Source organism: Xenopus laevis, chromosome 1L (genome assembly GCF_017654675.1).
Source record: "Xenopus laevis strain J_2021 chromosome 1L, Xenopus_laevis_v10.1, whole genome shotgun sequence".
Taxonomy (NCBI): Eukaryota; Metazoa; Chordata; class Amphibia; order Anura; family Pipidae; genus Xenopus; species Xenopus laevis.
In genome coordinates this window covers 137782898-137799775 of record NC_054371.1, presented here as the reverse complement: position 1 = coordinate 137799775, position 16878 = coordinate 137782898, and the positions used below count along the sequence as shown (strand labels likewise).

The 16878-nt window shown below is 37.6% G+C and overlaps 1 protein-coding gene across 5 annotated transcripts in view; it reads right to left on the bottom strand.

Annotated features, from left to right (window-relative positions):
- Window positions 1-642: 642 nt before the first annotated feature.
- spata6l.L (spermatogenesis associated 6-like L homeolog) overlaps window positions 643-16878 on the bottom strand; it is a 30294-nt gene continuing 14058 nt past the window's right edge. For 4 of the 5 annotated variants that reach the window (XM_018250511.2, XM_041582988.1, XM_041582986.1 and 1 more), the window contains 9 exon segments: window positions 13879-14000; window positions 11312-11389; window positions 10053-10307; window positions 8679-8781; window positions 8018-8061; window positions 6410-6552; window positions 4317-4407; window positions 2627-2717; window positions 643-848 (listed from right to left, as the gene is read on the bottom strand). In XM_018250511.2, the coding sequence (XP_018106000.1) occupies window positions 2631-2717; window positions 4317-4407; window positions 6410-6552; window positions 8018-8061; window positions 8679-8781; window positions 10053-10307; window positions 11312-11389; window positions 13879-14000 (923 nt within the window). In that variant the 3' untranslated portion in view covers window positions 643-848; window positions 2627-2630. 5 annotated transcript variants of the gene reach the window in all.

Sequence of the window (16878 nt, the reverse complement as noted above, 5' to 3'; positions counted from 1 at the left end):
GAAAGTTATGGGATGACTTTGACGTAGTTGGCCAGCTTAAATATATTGCAATATATGGACAAACAATCCCTGTTTTGTTTAAAGGGTAAGGCATTTTTTAGTAGCAGTATGCACAAAATGTCTCTGTCTTAAATATATTGAGTGCAGAGGACTCTTGTATTTGTCTGTATGAATTTTTTGGTCACAGCCTCATTACACCGCCCTTAATGTTTTTAAAAATGATTGGTGAGCACAACTTTTCCATATATATATACACCTGTAGAGAGAGAGATTGATTAAGTTAAGTGGTATAAATATCAGTGATATCAGCTGTCTGTGCTTAGCAGTCTGTGCACTCTCTGATTGGCTGTGAAGGAATACCACAACCCTGTCTATCGGACATGTTTCAAAATGCCATCGGAGAGAGGACCGCATTTGCTTGTTGATGCAGTCCTTGATGTGACTGCCAGTATTCCCATTGTACTGATCTGATCCTGGGGCCCTAGGACCCAATAATCAGATCAGCATCATATCATCCACCTCAGGAAAAAGATCCTCTAATTTGCTGACCTTGCCATTTGAGTGGATCTTCAAGTGTATGAGTGTATGACCAGCAGTAGGGGAAGCACTAAAGTGTATGTTATAAAGCAAAACAAGGAGTAATTTTATTCTATATCACTTTATTTTTATGAAAAGAATTTTAGATATATAAAACTTAAAAAAACATACATCTGCCACACAGCGCAATAAATATGTTTCATTTGCAGCCACATCATTAATATTTACCACAGATTATTGTAAGCCCTGAAAACCGCACACATTAATATTGAAGCTCTTGAACAGATCCCTGGAGAGTTGTTTTGTTGTTGCTGATGGAGACAAAAATAATCTGTTACTTTATGAAGAAAATCTATTGCTTGATATATTACATTATAAAGAATAAGGCTAGAAATGCTATACCCTATGTAATGGACTTACTGTATAAGGCAGCAGCCCTTTAGTATAGGGGTCATTTAGCAAAGGCCTAGGCTCAAGTGGAGGAGGGAACAGGGTTGTAATAGTCAAACTCATCATTCCAGGAATATCCATGACAGCATACATGAAATGACCTCACATCTCACCCAAAGGCTATGGACACACATACATTTAACCGCGGCAGTTCGCTGCTCAGTTTTTTAAGCGGAAGTGCCATAGCCTTAACTTGAAACTGCTACCAAGAGGTCGGCTTTTTTAAAAAACGCTCCGTGGTTAAACGCATGTGTGTCCATAGCCTAAAGGGAATTCAAAAGTATTTACTATTTTCAGCCTCTACAGACCATCTGAAAATTTAATGTTTTTATAGATCTAGTTATATAATTCAGCTAGGGGGAAATAAGCTGCTTATCAAGTGTCCCTATACATTGCACACCTGCTAAAAATGGAAGCCTCCCTTACAACTGAGGAGAGGTCCAGAAAAGAACCCATGCTGCTATATGTACAGACAGACACGTGTCAGAGCTCAGTGTGAATACAATTTTCAGAAACGGAGACTCATCCATTTAAGCTCACTACAGTGGGGTTCAATTTAGTTGCCTGTAATGGAATGTGTGAGAGAGCAATGCTGCTCCTAGTAGGGATGCACCAGATCCAATATTTGGGATTCAGCCAAATTACAGAATCCTTTGTGAAAGATTCGGCTAAATATCAAACCAAATCTGAAGAAAGGAAAAAGTCAGAAAATATGTTTAACTTTCTTGTTTTGTAACAAAAAGTCATGCAATTTTTGTTCCGGATACTAATTTACATATGCAAATTAGGATTTGGTTTGGCCAAGCACAAGGATTCCATGGATTTGGTGCATACCTAGCTCCTAGAGAATAAAGCACCACTCAGTCTGACATCAACTGGCCCCACAAAGTGACCTGTGTGTTGAGCTCCCTAAAGCAGCTTCAACCAAAAAGCCATTTAAAGCTGCTCGGTCAACAGATTCCTATAACTGTAAAGCAATTTACTTGTGTTACAACCAGCATTTTCAAAACCAGAGTCTGAAAGGCACCACACTCAAAAAAAAAACCCAAAATAACCCAGGTGCTTTTGCAAATGTAATATCAGCACGAAGGACAAGAAACACTCATAAAGTGTCATGAATATCAGTAATATCAGCTGTCTGTGCCGGTCTCTGATTGGCTGTGAATGAATACTACAACCCTGTCTATTGGACAAGTTTAAAACTCCCATCAAAGCGAGGACTGCATTGGCTTGTTGATACAGACCATGCTCTGACCATCATTATTCCAATTGTTGTGATCAGATCGTGGGGCCCTAGGACACAACAATCAGATCAGCCTGATATCATCCACCTTAAGGTGGGCATGGCAGGGAAAGTTCTACTCATTTGCTGACCTTGCCAACTGCTGGGTTAACAGATTCTTATATGTGTAAAGCAATTTACTAGTGCTCCAACCAGCACTTGGCTTGCCTTTAGAAGTTTTTCTATCCTAAGTGTATTTAATATTAAATATAAAATTATGTTATAAAAACGTAGAGAAGACAACCAGGCCAAATGATCCGTGTCACTAACAGATCAGCATTAAGTTGAAAGGGAGTCACGCTCCGAGTACTCAGATCTCATCTTAAAACATAAAATATGGGACAGAAATCCACTTACCTCTTCAAAAACTATGGTCTAACAAGCTTCTAACGTGAGACTTTGAAAGAGATCTTTCAAGGATACGGTCTACTTCTTTCTCTGGAGCTTCCTAACAAATGTATCAAAAACTGTATTATCTTTCATAATTTCAGGCATACAATTATTTATTAAAAATCTCTTAAGAATCTGTAAACAAGGTAACATCAAACAAAATGTAACTTACGAAGGTTACATTGTGAAATTATTTATTTTAAGATTTGTTAGATATGTCTGAATTTATTCCCTGGTGTCCCTCAACTAGTCTCACTGAGATCTCTCACACTACTCAAGAATAGACACCAGGAGGTGTGATTGTACAGTCATTCAGAAACTAATGTATGAAGACAGAACATGCATACAGTACTGTATCTCATTCTGTGGCAAGCATGTATTTTCTTTGATTTTAAATGAAAATCCCCATATATAAATTGTGCCAATGACAGATAAACCCAGATGGATCTTACAACCCACATAAGGGTGTTGCAGGTTTAAATCTGGGTTCTGGGTTCTTTTTCAAGATAGTAGACCCATACTTTATAAAACATATTAAGACAAATGCACCTACAGTTCAGGTTAGTGAGCAAAACGAAGGGCTGATATTCAGTTGGTGATGCATTAAAGGAAAAAGGAAAGTATAAATCACAGGGGTGTTCTAAATGTTAGGAACTCCACAGTGGTTGCAGAAAACTGCAGCGATACTTCTCAGCAAGCACCACTGAGTGATTCTCTTCCTGCTTTTTCTTTCTTCACACTGGTGCACTTTTAGAGTAGAGTGAAAAGCTGAACTTTAACAAAAAAAAAAAGTCAGACCTTTCACTCTACTGCCATGTAACTGCCCTGGGCATTGAAGAAAGAAGAAGTGGAGAAAGAAGATTGCTTAGTGGTGGTGCTCGCTGAGAAGGACCGGTACAGTTTTCTGCAACCTGTGAAAATCATCTGCCGAAAAATGTATCCCTTTTAGTTGGCCAATACTATAATTTGCATTTGATTCTGCTAAGCATTAAAGGAACAGTAACAACAAAAAATGAAAGTGTGTTAAACTATTGAAAATAGAATGTACTGCTGTGCTGCACTGGTAAAACTGCTGCGTATGGTTCAGAAACACTTCTATTGTTTATATAAACCATCTGCTATGTAGCCATGGGGGCAGCCATTCAAAGCTGAAAAAGGAGAAAAGACACAGGATACACAGCAGATAGCAGATAAGCTACGTATTATACAATGGGATTCTTCAGAACTTAGCTTTTATCTACTGTATATCCTGTGCTTGAATGCCTGCCCGCATGGCTACACAGCAACTTGATTATATAAACTACAGTTGTGTTTCTGAAGCAAACACACCAGTTTTACCAGTACAATGCAACAGTATATTAAATTGCCATTCCTTTAAAACACTTTCATTTTTTGGTGTTACTGTTCCTTTAAGGAGCCTGCAAAAATGTGGTTTGTCCAAAACCCCAACCCTGAATCATGTACTACATGCTAATATTTATAATATACATAAAAAATATATAAATTGGTAAAGTGGGCCTGTATTCCAGTTCTTGTGAACTGCCTTATTTTTCATATAAATGCCTCACAGTGTGTCCAAAACATAAACATATAATCTATTCTAACAATGGTGTTTGCACACATCTCATTCAAAGCAATATGATAATAAAATACTCACAAATGACAGATGTCGCTTGGCGCTGTGAGTGGTTAATAGATTAAGCACTCGCTTGTGTATTGACTCCCATGTGTTTTGCTCACTTTGAAATCTGCAAGGTGCAATTGATAAAGAAAAACATGAAAAAAAAGCACAATGGTTCCCAATTATTTATTTTTCCTTTGTAATTGTCCTCAAATATTTATTACATTTAAAGAGAAAATACATTGTGATGTACATGTATCAATGTGTAAAAGCCCATAGCCATGTATGCCTATATGGCTCATATGTATTTACAGCGTTTATTTTCCACATTATACACTAGCCTGTAAAATATATCCTTATAAACAGTGTTTTATTGATGCCAATCAGTGTGTAGTTATGACGATTACAACCAATGTGCTATAGAGAATAATATACTGACATGTAAAACACGAGGACATTAGCAGTAACATTAAAGTTTCATGGCCTGCAATAAAGCACTTGGCCTGTCTGCAGCCTTTGTTTGAGCCACTATAGAGAGAACTATGCTTTAAAGGGATACTATTATTTTTTTTCAAAATGCATCAGTGCTGCTCCAGCAGAATTCTGCACTGAAATCGGTTTCTCAAAAGAGCAAACAGATTTTTTTATATTTAATTTTGAAATCTGACATGGGACTAGACATATTGTCAGTTTCCCAGCTGCCCCCAGTCATGTGACTTATGCTCTAATAAACTTCAGTCACTCTTTACTGCTGTACTTCAAGTTGGAGTGATATCATCCCCCTCTCTTTCCTCCCCAGCAGCCTAACAACAGAACAATAGGAAGGTAAACAGACAGCATCTCCCTAACACAAGATAACAGCTCCCTGGTAGATCTAAGAACAGCACTCAATAGTAAAAATCCAGGTCCCACTACAACAAATTCAGTTACATTGAGTAGGAGACATAACAGCCTGCCAGAAAACAGTTCCATCCTAAAGTGCTGGCTCTTTCGAAAAGCACATGGCCAGACAAAATGACCTAAGATGGCTGCCTACACACCAATATTACAACTAAAAAAAATTCACTTGCTGGTTCAGGAGTTAAATTTTATATGGTAGGGTGAATTATTTGCAGCGTAAACAGTGTAATTTAGAAATAAAAACTACATCATAAAAATCTTGACATAATTCCTTTAAGGGTGTACATTGATTTCTATAGCATAACAGGCCTCATGCTAGGGCTATGTATCAACAGCACAATAATATCACGTTTTTGAAATATTTTAGTTCTGCAGATTTTACTTTCTTTGCACTTAGGGTAGTTGCACTAGCTTGGAAAAACAAATTCACATATTTCCAGACTACTGTTGTCTGACAAGCACAGACTCAAGAGCTTGTCAGGAAATTATCTTGGTTCTTAAAGCCTTGTGTGACTAAGTGAGCTTAGTCCCCCGGTATCCCTAAGTGACTTTTTGTGATAGCAGACGTTCGGAATTTGCTTCTGGAATATGATATTATATTATATTCTGCACAAATTATTTAACTGTTAACAGAGGTCTACAATACTGTTGATGATGATGGAATGTCATTTAAGGTGACAACGGTCTCTTTAATGAATGTTTCATGCATATAACTGCATAGAATCATTATATTGTAATAGTGGCCTTTTTCATTTTGTTCAGTGGGCAGATGTATACCATCGTCAGGTTTTGCAGTAGGTGTGCTCAGACCCTGTTTCTCAGTAGGTCAAAATAATTAGGCCATGTCTATTTATTAGGGCTGTAAAAAAAGCTTTTTTTTATCAACTGCCATATTTAATCTCATGCAAATTTATACAATATTAAGCATTACTATACAGGGAAACCGCTACATCTGATGACTTTTGGATCAAGGACAAGCTTACCATTCATCACAGAGAATCTGGAAGGAGAGCAGAGCATAATGTGCATTTTAATTTCATAATGTCCATCTCAGAGGTACATATATTTTATTAAACCATGGTGAGGCACCAAGCCAAAGTATATGCTGCTGCAGCTTTTTATGAATGAATCGTTTGATAAACCATGAATCTAAAGCTGGTAAAATGCCATTTGCATTTGTAATTGATCCCTACAGTGCTTATGAATTTTTAAATCGTATAATTACTAACCTTTTTCGCAGAAAAGGCTGTCTAAGAACTGGACTTATGTTCTTGTCTTCCAAAGAATACATACTAGATCTTAATGGACTTTCAGATTTGCCATTGTCTGCTGAAGAGGCCCCATTTTTTACTCCTCCTGAATCCAAAAAGTCCTGGGTAAAATACAAAACAGTATACAAGGCTTTGGGGTTTTATAATATGTAAAATGGTTCAGAGAAACTACATATACTTTGAATATGTTATGAACCAGTGTTAGCATAATGGCCCACCATATTACTAGATCCCATTTAACCTTAGTGTTCACCCATGGGTTTTGTATAGTTAGGCAACATCTAGAATCATCTGTTACCCAAAGTTGCTTTAAAGGAGAAGGAAAGGCTAAAAATAAATAAAGCTCTTATCATTGGCCGTAAAATGTACATATACATACCATCAGTATTTTTTTCCTACAATTAGTCAGTTATTCTGAAGGTGGAATCAATTTTAAAAAAAAGCTTTAAGCTGTTCTGCAAAGTATATCTCTGCTGCAGTCCTGAAATTCTTCTATTCAGGGCACACGCAGGCGCAGTTAGTTTCTGAGGTGCCCTGTACATGCGCACAACGTCGAAAGCTTTCCCCAGCATATAGATGTCACGTGACCTGAAAGGAATTGCTGACCTCGCTGCCCCTGCCTGTTCTAGCTCAAGCGCCAGTAGGATTACTGCTGTCCCGTTGCCATGGAGACGCCCCGAAGTTAAGATAAGTTTGGAAGCCACTGCGCTCCTCAGGAGCAGTACACAGAGATACATCAGCTGCATTCAGGTCTGTCAGACTGTCGTCTGTACGAACACAGCATTCAATTTACAAACTGACGTAGTGGGGTCAAATTCTGGCAAGAGCACAGTAGCATTACAGTGGAGGAAGGGAAGTGACGTGCACAGAGGAATATGGCGGCGGCAAACTTTTAAATAGTGGGGATTTTTCAACTAATACTGTGTGAGAATGGTAACGATTTGAAAGTTAATAAGGCAGCGTTTCAGGAGAGGGGGTTAAGATGAATATCTGAGAGGGGGTTTATTTTTAAGGCTTTCCTTCTCCTTTAAGAGGAAACTTTTGAAAAATTACACATGTTTTACCACCAGCGGTTTACTTTATCGCTGGAATAAAGTAGGAGTTTGGAGGAGCTTCGTCGACCGAAGAATACATACAATCCATTTATACACAATGTCCATTCTTCATGCAATGTATTGCAATCACAATGTGGCTGAAAATGAAAGCTCTCCTTTTCATTCTGGTAGTTGACAATGAGGCATTCTTACTTCATTTGTTGTTAGCAAAATTATTTACTCAGTAATTAAGTCATTGAAGTCGAACTTTGGTTCCAACTATGTAGCCTCATCTGTGCCAGGTCTCTGTGACCCTATAAGAATTACTCTCTATGCATTCCTGCTGCCGCCCCCTCCTCGTGCTCACCTTTTCAGGGGTGAGGGGAGTTCCTCACACTAGCGCAGAGAGCACAATTGTCCCTGGTAACTGTCTATACGGTATTAAATATCATTATCACTTATATCAGCACTATGTTTAGGAATGTTATAAATAGCCTCTGCTTCTTTCTGGTACATGCTAAATAAGACATACCTTTTCTGATAATCTTGAAGCATGAAAACTGTCATAGGATAAAACTGAAAAAGGGAAAAAAACATATATTAAAAATAAAATGACATAAACTCACTATTTTTTGCAGTATACACATTTTGGCTTAGTTGTGATGATATATTACACTATGTAGGTTGCAAAGAAGTTTGTCAAACTTCCTAATAATAAGATATATATATATATATATATATATATATATAGATAGAGATCTGTGGAGGAGTCAGCACTCACGTAACCAGGTGCAAACGTGCCTGGGTGCAGTGTCCAAAATTTTTTTTAGAATTTCTATCCAACAAAGAGGTCCGCACTCTCAGGTCTTAAAAAATCAAAAATGGTTTATTAGCTAACGGACTAACGTTTCGGCCTCTCCGAGGCCTTTCTCAAAGTGTATATATATAGATAGATATATAGATAGATAGATATATAGATATATATATAATATAGGCGACAACAACAAAAAGAAAGGAAAAACAACATGGACATAAATAAGTAGCAAAACAACATTTCATTTTAGCTGAATATGACCTATACAATGTTTGCTGTTTTATGCAACATCATATGGGAAGTAGGCAGGTAAATCCGAATTCATTTGATGTATCTGAAACGAACAATAAATTCATAGTAAAAAAATAAAAGTACAAACCTCTCTTTAGCTGAGATTGTTGATTTTTATTGTTTAACATTGACTGGTGTTTGGCTTTTGGCTTTTGTAGCACATTATCTCCAAAAGACTTGGAACTATCGACCTAAAGACAAGAAAGGATACTGTTATATTATGTTTTCACTATACTGAAAGGGCTAAAATAAAGATTCTACTTGCTATTAAGGTATTGCAGAAATTGCTAGGTTTACCAAGAGACCCATTATTCCCACCCTATGCAGAATGGATATCTTTGAGGAATCATATGGACCTACGCTTGTTGATTTCCAGTGGGGTAGATGGATTATTCTTCATACCTATTCATGGAGTATGGTGATATTAAAAAGTCATTTTAAAGGGGGTGCTCTTACCTGTTTTCTGTTCATTTAGAAAAGAAATTTAAATGAACTTGACTAGTATCCTTCTCATGGTATGGCTTTCTAATGGTCACTTTGTTTAAATTAACAGCCCAAATGATTGGAACAGCTCTCTCACTGGTGCATACCATGTATTATAAAATTACATTTTCAAAGTTTTCTGAACAAGGAACCAACCGAAATCCATAGTTTATGGATTTCAGTCTGGATTGTCAGGCCACCAAACACATACCAAAAATTATGTATGACAAGTTTTGTTTTACTGCGTGTGAAATAATCATTATGTTCTACAGAGCTTATCTGCTATATAACCTGAGCCTTTTCTCTTTTGAAAGGCTGCCTCCATTGCTACACAGCAGCTTATTTATATAAACTACAGTAGTGTTTCTGAAGCAAACACAGCAGTTTTACCAGTGCAGGGCAACACTGTATGATATTTTTTTTTACTAAAACAAGGCAAGCAATAAGGACAGGACTGCTTTGCACCTCCTTATGCCACCCTCTACACCTCATGCTGGAGCCAGCCAGAGTGCAAGTGTTGAATGCACCTCTTACTGCTCTTACTGGTCTTTGTAAATGACCCCTAGTAACTTGTTTTTGGTGTGGGCACCCTAACTGTACTCTCTGGTAAGTGAAATAACCCTGGCAGTAACTATCTTTCCAGTGAACAAAGTATTAATAACCACAAACTGTCTGGTTTGAAAACAGCAATCACACAGCTTGCTTGAAAACAATGACCACATTGCATGTTAAGTGAGCTTTCTCAGTTAATTGCATTTAACAAGCTTTAGAGAAAGATTATTACATTATTACATTGCTATGCGTAATAATAATAATGGCAATTTGAATAATGAAGGGTTTCGTGTCGCTATGAAAACAAGATCAGAAATAATGAGACATACTATTCATGTATCACAGATTAATTTATAAGATGGTGCTAATGGAATTTTCCAATGAATATCAGGAGAGTAATTGTTGCATTCAAGAGGATAACACTTACATGTCTAACAATGAAAGGAGGCCTTGTGTCATTATCAGAGTTGTTCAGGCTTAAATTTGCAAGCTGCTGCTGTACATTCTTGTTTAGTCCATTAACATGTCTTTGGCTAATAGGAGATGGTGATCGAGATGCTGATAATTTAGTTGGACTGCAGTAGTTCTTAGCTGGGCTTCTGCCCCTTACTGGGTTTGATGGAGTAGATCTTGATTTGCTGGATGGTACTGTTAAAGGTCTCCTTATACATGGTTTGATTTCCTGTAATACCGATGCATTTAAAACATGAGATGACAAGTCACTAAAGAACATTTATGGTTGGTTACATATGCACTCAATGTGCATTCACATTTTTTCTAAATGCATTTTAAAAAAAAATATTGATTGGCTGCTAGCTACACAGTACCTGCTGGAAAGAGTAGTTATACAAAAATTAACTCCAATGGTATTGTCACCTTCCTGGTTGACAAGACATAAAAGGTTTTTCCGAATGTAATTTAAAGTCAGCAGCACAAGCAAGGCCAACACAGCTGCTGCTGCTGCAGGGAAGGTAGATGAATGATGAGTGCCTACTGTAAATTTAAATTCGAAACCATGAAAATAAAAAATGTTTTTAAAGTGAAATGCTACAAGAAACATATTTGTATATCTTACAGACGGGTTTCATTTATGAGTTACAGTAAGATGGAAATACAATTGTAAGGGGTCATGTAGTTATATGGGTTTAAGTGCTCTAATAGCACCCGACCAGATAAGAGTTTCCTTATTCTAACTGCACAATACTATTAAAAGCCAAGTGCTTATTGGTTGGTGTTAACAGACCAGTATAATAGTCTTACTGCATAAACCCCTGACAGTTCCTTTACCATTCAGAGCCCAGCTGTGTATGGAAAACATAGTGTGTTATACCTGCACTATATGGTAATGGAGCAAAACTCTTACCCATTACTTTAAATACACTTCCTATTTCACATCACTCTTCCCAGGACCCATATAAATATACGCAATATCTATATCATCCCTTAACATTTTCTAAGCTGCCATCTCACAACATGCTTCAGAAAAATGTGTAGCTACATTATATTTCTATACAGACAATAAAGCATAAACACTATCATTTATTTCAGTCCATCAGTCAGTAAAACGAATCAATTAATGGACCCTTCCATAGATTTTACTATCTAGGTAGGTAGGTACAACCTACACACATAATTAAAAAAAAAGATGGAAAACCATGACTGTTTCACTGAGAGTGTTAAACTTACAGAACATGTCTTCTTAAAATCCTGTGGCTTTTCTTTAATGGTGGTCCTAGTAGAAAACTCAATCTTTGGTGCAATTCCCTTAAAAAAAAGTAGACTCAAGAAAAAATAAAAATAAACCACTGGGAAGATACAAATTATAATGATTACTTTCCCAGCATATATATAAGTTAAATACCAGCATAGTTCAGTAAAATAATAGTTTTTTCTTGATGGTTTAGCACAATAAAGATACCAGGCAATGAGCATAGGCATAAGTACCTACACATAGCTCACGTTTAGCATCTGAATACACCTGTGGCCCACAATTTGCAAATATTTTGATTCTAATTTATACTGGTTTATTATACCCAGATTGAACATGCAACACTCAAGTATGGCTAAAAATATGAGCTCTTTGCATTCAGATCTTTTCATGAATAGCAAGATGGATAAAAAATGAACTGATTTGTATAAAATTGAGTAAAATTGAGTTAGATTCCTACATTTGAATTATATGTGGGGGTACAATAAAATGATATTTTAAATAAGATTATAACAGCAAGTTAATACAATAAAAATAATTACAAATCTTGCATCAATTGTAATTACTAACTCTGAACAACCTCTTATGAGCTGTATTCACTGTTTAAGATTCATAAATTATATATTTTGATAGGCTATTACTTACAAATCCCTTGGTAGCAGCCAATCAATTGTGCAAGTGTTTAGTATTTATGATCACCATAAAATTGGCTGTAGGGAAACGTAAAATGTGGCTGGGAGGGTTTCATTTATTGATAAAGCACTAAAGCAAATTTTCCACAACCGTCTGGAAAACAGCCACAGCTTGGAAACACAATGTCACACAAAGGACCAGTAGGCCCTAAACCTATCTATTTGATTTCTGCTATGCCAGGCACAATGATTTAGCTTCTCATATTCTTAAGCAACAAGCCAGAATATGTTCCTGTGTTATGATTTAAGTTTATGAATGCTTACAAAAGCAGGCAGATTTGAAATAAGTTGTAAGCACCACAGATGCCATAAAATCTGTAAATAATAGTGCGCCCAAGGGCACTGAGTATAACCCAAGGGCACGGTGGTCAGTGAGCATAAATGAAGGTATGCAGTGGCAAGAAGCTATAAAAGAAATATTCAGGAAACTGAGTCAGCTGAAAATGGTTTAGGCTGACTTTAAGCTTAATTTTTATCTTATTTTCCAATTGTCTGCAGATAACTATATAAGCTGAAGGAAGAAGCCACTGATTTTTTTGGCACCTTTATTTCAGTGAACAAAGCTTTATATACATGTAAGGTATATCACTTTTTTCAATACATGGGCAGATGGTGATGGTTAATTTCAGACACCCTATCCCATTTTCACATATGCCTAGACATTTCAATACAGTTGACACCCCCCAGGTCAGACACTGCTGTGTGGGGGAAGGGACAACTAGTTCTTAAGACCGAATGTACACTACAGTTTTGCTCATAATTCCAATCAGGCTGGATCAAATCAAGCCAAACTACCCCAATAACACTCATAATCAGGGGTGTAACTAAGAAGAAAGCATACCCTGCAGCTTCAGGAGAACCCAGAAGGTATAGGAGGGCGTATGAGGCCCTAATTAACAAGCAATTTTAATATATATTGGTAAAACAGGACAACATCTGGGCATTTTGGGGGCATTAAAATTAATTAATCTGGGAATTAATCTGGGAACCAGTAACATCTAGTTACACCAGGGCCGCCATTAGGGGGAGAAGGGTGATTGTTGTGCATATTAATGTACATTCATATTTAAAAAGTAGTTTTTAGTGTCAGTATCACTTTAAGGTAAATACCAATGTCCCGCAAGAAACAAGGAATGACTAGTTGTTGGGCCCCACAGCAAGATCACTGGGCCCATACACTTTGGGAACAAGTCATTGTCCATAAATATGTATTGAAGCTACGTATTAATTCCACTTGGCCACTATAGCTCCTGGGCCTCCCAACAGTTGCAGGATCTGCTTCCTCTGTATTTACTGTCCTAGCAAATCCTACTTAACTGCTAGTTGATAATTTTTGAAGCACACCAGTGGCGTAACTACCGGGGGTGCGATTGGGCCAGGGCCCGCACCCCCTCAGGGCCCCCCGGTAGATCGCGCGCCACTGAGTTTTTTACTAATTGCGGCTATATGGAGGGGGGCGGGGGCCTGGCTACACGTCGCGCGCCAGGGCCCGCCCCCCTCTAGTTGCGCTACTGAAGCACACACAAAGGGCATTGAATAAAAAATTTAAGATTTTGGGCTAGGAGATAGTGAATGATTCCCATAATGTCTAATGGACTGAGAAATAAGTTGGGGCAAAATGATTGCCTTGCAGAATAGCTGACCTAGGCTTTGTTCTGACTCTGCATCTTAAAACAGGGGTGAGGGACATGCTTTGTAAACTGCCAAACCCAGCACTAACCCAATGACAAATGATAATATAAATGATCTTAGGTACAATATATAAAATAGGTCACGTTAATAGGTTATCATAAATTATCATAAATTTTTTCAGTTTTACTACGTAAAGGATATTTATTTTTACAATGACTCACAGGGAATCCTTGGACTGTTTTCATCAGCACCTCCCGATCTACTCCAGGGTATGCCGGAGTCAGTTTGGGCTCAGGAAACAAGAACTGCCGAGTGTTCTCTTCAAAAACAGCCAGAATGTCTGCTACATAAACACAGAAACAATAGACATTGCCACATTAACACTGAATAGTTATTTTATTTCTAGTTAAAACACAATGTCATTGACTTTTCTATTTGCTTTGACTACTTTGTTAGCATGAGTTTTATACAGGAGTAATATCTGTGCACTGGTAGTCTAATTATCTACATTGCAAGGGCCAAACATGGAGCAGCTACAATTTCCCTGTTTGCCTTGTTGCCAGCTGTCAACAGTCTAAAATGCGGTCATGAAAACCCTTCACATTTTCTTACTATACATTTGTGTTTATTCAGTATAGCAAAGGGTTAAGTAAAGGGGTTCCTATGTCTTTTGGAATGACATTTGCATAGCTAGACAGAACACCATAATCATACATCTGCAGACTCCGGTATACAAATGTGATATTTTGTGTATTTTATATATAACATTTATTCCTAGACTTTCATTGAAATCAGTTGATTGTGCCTTTGCCCATTTGTTTCTTAAAATGAGTGGATCGTTTCTTTATGCCTTAGCAAATCTTTGTCTACTTATGTAATGAATTCCAACGTGCTATGGTTTTAGCAGCAGAAGGGGTTGTTACGCAGGAGTACACTGCCACCTTCTGTTACAAAACAGCATGTGAAGCAGCAAGAATATTATTGAAATAATAAGCTAATCAATTATTGTTTTCCATACTGTTTTTGAAATTTTAAATAATCTTGATAGCCATGTACAGTATTTACACAGATCCCCTGCCCCTTGTTAACTTGAGTGCTGCTGCCACCTGAAGCGAGTTTCTCAACTCCCCTTATGGCAGCAGTACGGGACAGATTTATTAAGGGTACTTATCCCCCACCGCCTCGCTGTCACGAATACATATGCATATGCATGCATGCTCGTTCACATGCTGGGGTGGGGGGACAGGTGGCAGGCTGGGTTTTATTATCACAGAAAAAAAGAATATATTTTAAAGAAATTATCTACTAATAAATGGACTCTATGGGACATGCCCATCCCATAATTCTGAGCTTGCTAAATAATGGGTTTCTAAATAAGATAATGAGGCAAATTTACTAAAGGGCGAAGTGGCTAACGCTAGCGAAAATTGGCCAGCGTGACGTCATTTTGCCACTTCGCCGATTTAATAACGGGTGCTGGAGTAAATTTGCTAGCGAAGTAGACATACTGTAGCGCTACTTCGCACCCTTAAGCCAGGCGAAGTTGTGCTCTGGCGAAGGGACGTTAATTCACTAACTTGCATATTTTACTAAACGTTACCTCTTGCGCCAGACTTTACTTTGCCAGCTCAGACCAGGCAAAGTGCAATAGAGTAGATAGGAGTTTGTCTAAAAAAAGTTGAACATTTTTCTAAGTCCCAAAAAACACTGGCTTTACTGGGTGATAGGCTGAAATAGATTAATTTTTTTTGGGGTACCCTCCTTCCCCCTTACATTTGTCACCTAAACTATACAGTGGGCACATGTGTAGGGCAATATAAGACCTCTATTAAGTTTCCCTGACCTTGTGTAGTGTAATGTAGTTGCTGCAGCATACACATCCATTGTACTTTAACTGCACGCTGTATGCTAATTAGGCATCGCTAGCGTAACTTCGGACTACTTATCGTATTATCGCTATCGCAACCGTTCGGTAACCTGTGCGCAACTTCGTATCTTTGTGAATTTGCGCAGCCCTGGTGAAACTACACCTGGCAAAGCCGTCGCTAGCGCATTTTCGGTGCACAGCGAATTTGCCCCATAATGTGAACCAAATAAGAGTTGTTCCGTGAATACAAAAACAATTCATAGTAAAAAAAAACAATATATATCAGTGTTATCCTTTTGTTAGCTATTTGAAATGCGCTTGCTCAATTTAATCAGAACAAACATATCTTCAAAATTCTTGTGTCTTACAAATAGGTGCATGTGCCAATGATTCCCAGATGTCCAGTGAATACACATTACATTCCTAATAAGTGTCTCAGGTTGTCATACACATGGCAAGGATTACAGGAATTCACATTTCAAGGAACTTTGATGTGTATTTAGCCAGGCTTGGAGCAGACGTTGAGTTGGCAGATTAGGCAAAATGGTTTCCTTTCCTAAATGTGTTCTCTTTGATGGTAAAGACCATCATTTGTCAACTTCAAAAATGCACTTGCAACTTTGAAAAGTAATTTGTTGAAAACACCTACAGGAGTATTTGGAAAATGAAATTCATGTGTATAATGTAAAAAAATAGTACAGGTACTAGATCTTACAGTAAAGTTCTTGCCTTTGTATGTATGCTTTCTACATATCCAATGTTTAGCTGGGGGGTGTTTTTAAGGAACTTCAAATATTGAACAGATCTGTCTTATTGGAAAAGCTATTTAACAATGGGTAAAAAAGATGAGTAACCAAGCGCTGCTTGATATGTTTCTTTGGCATGGACTAATGCTAATCAGAAGTTGACAGAGAAAGGTTCAAAGGGATACAGAACTACCAATAAATCATTGCAGGTTCAGATCTTCATGGATGGTTAATTAGAGGCACTTCAGACTGTGTGGGCAGCTTATTGGACCAGCATATGGGGCCAAAACATTAGCCTGCCCTACTGATATTTGGCCGAAGATTTGCCAGATATTTAATATATGGATCTGAAAATTCCAATAGGAAAGAACTGCCTCATGCCATTGATGCAGAACTCTCCTGACCTGTCTTTAAATAAATAAGAGTAGCGCCACTGTAAGGCCACTTTCTTCCCATTCTCTTATATGTGTAATTTAAAGGGAACCACTGCTTTTATAGAACCCACTAAACAGCAGCGGATGCTGAATAATGTTTTACAAAAAAAATTCTTACAGTTGTTTGCATGTTTATATCAAAGATGCTTCACTGTTTAACCATATATGGGTAAA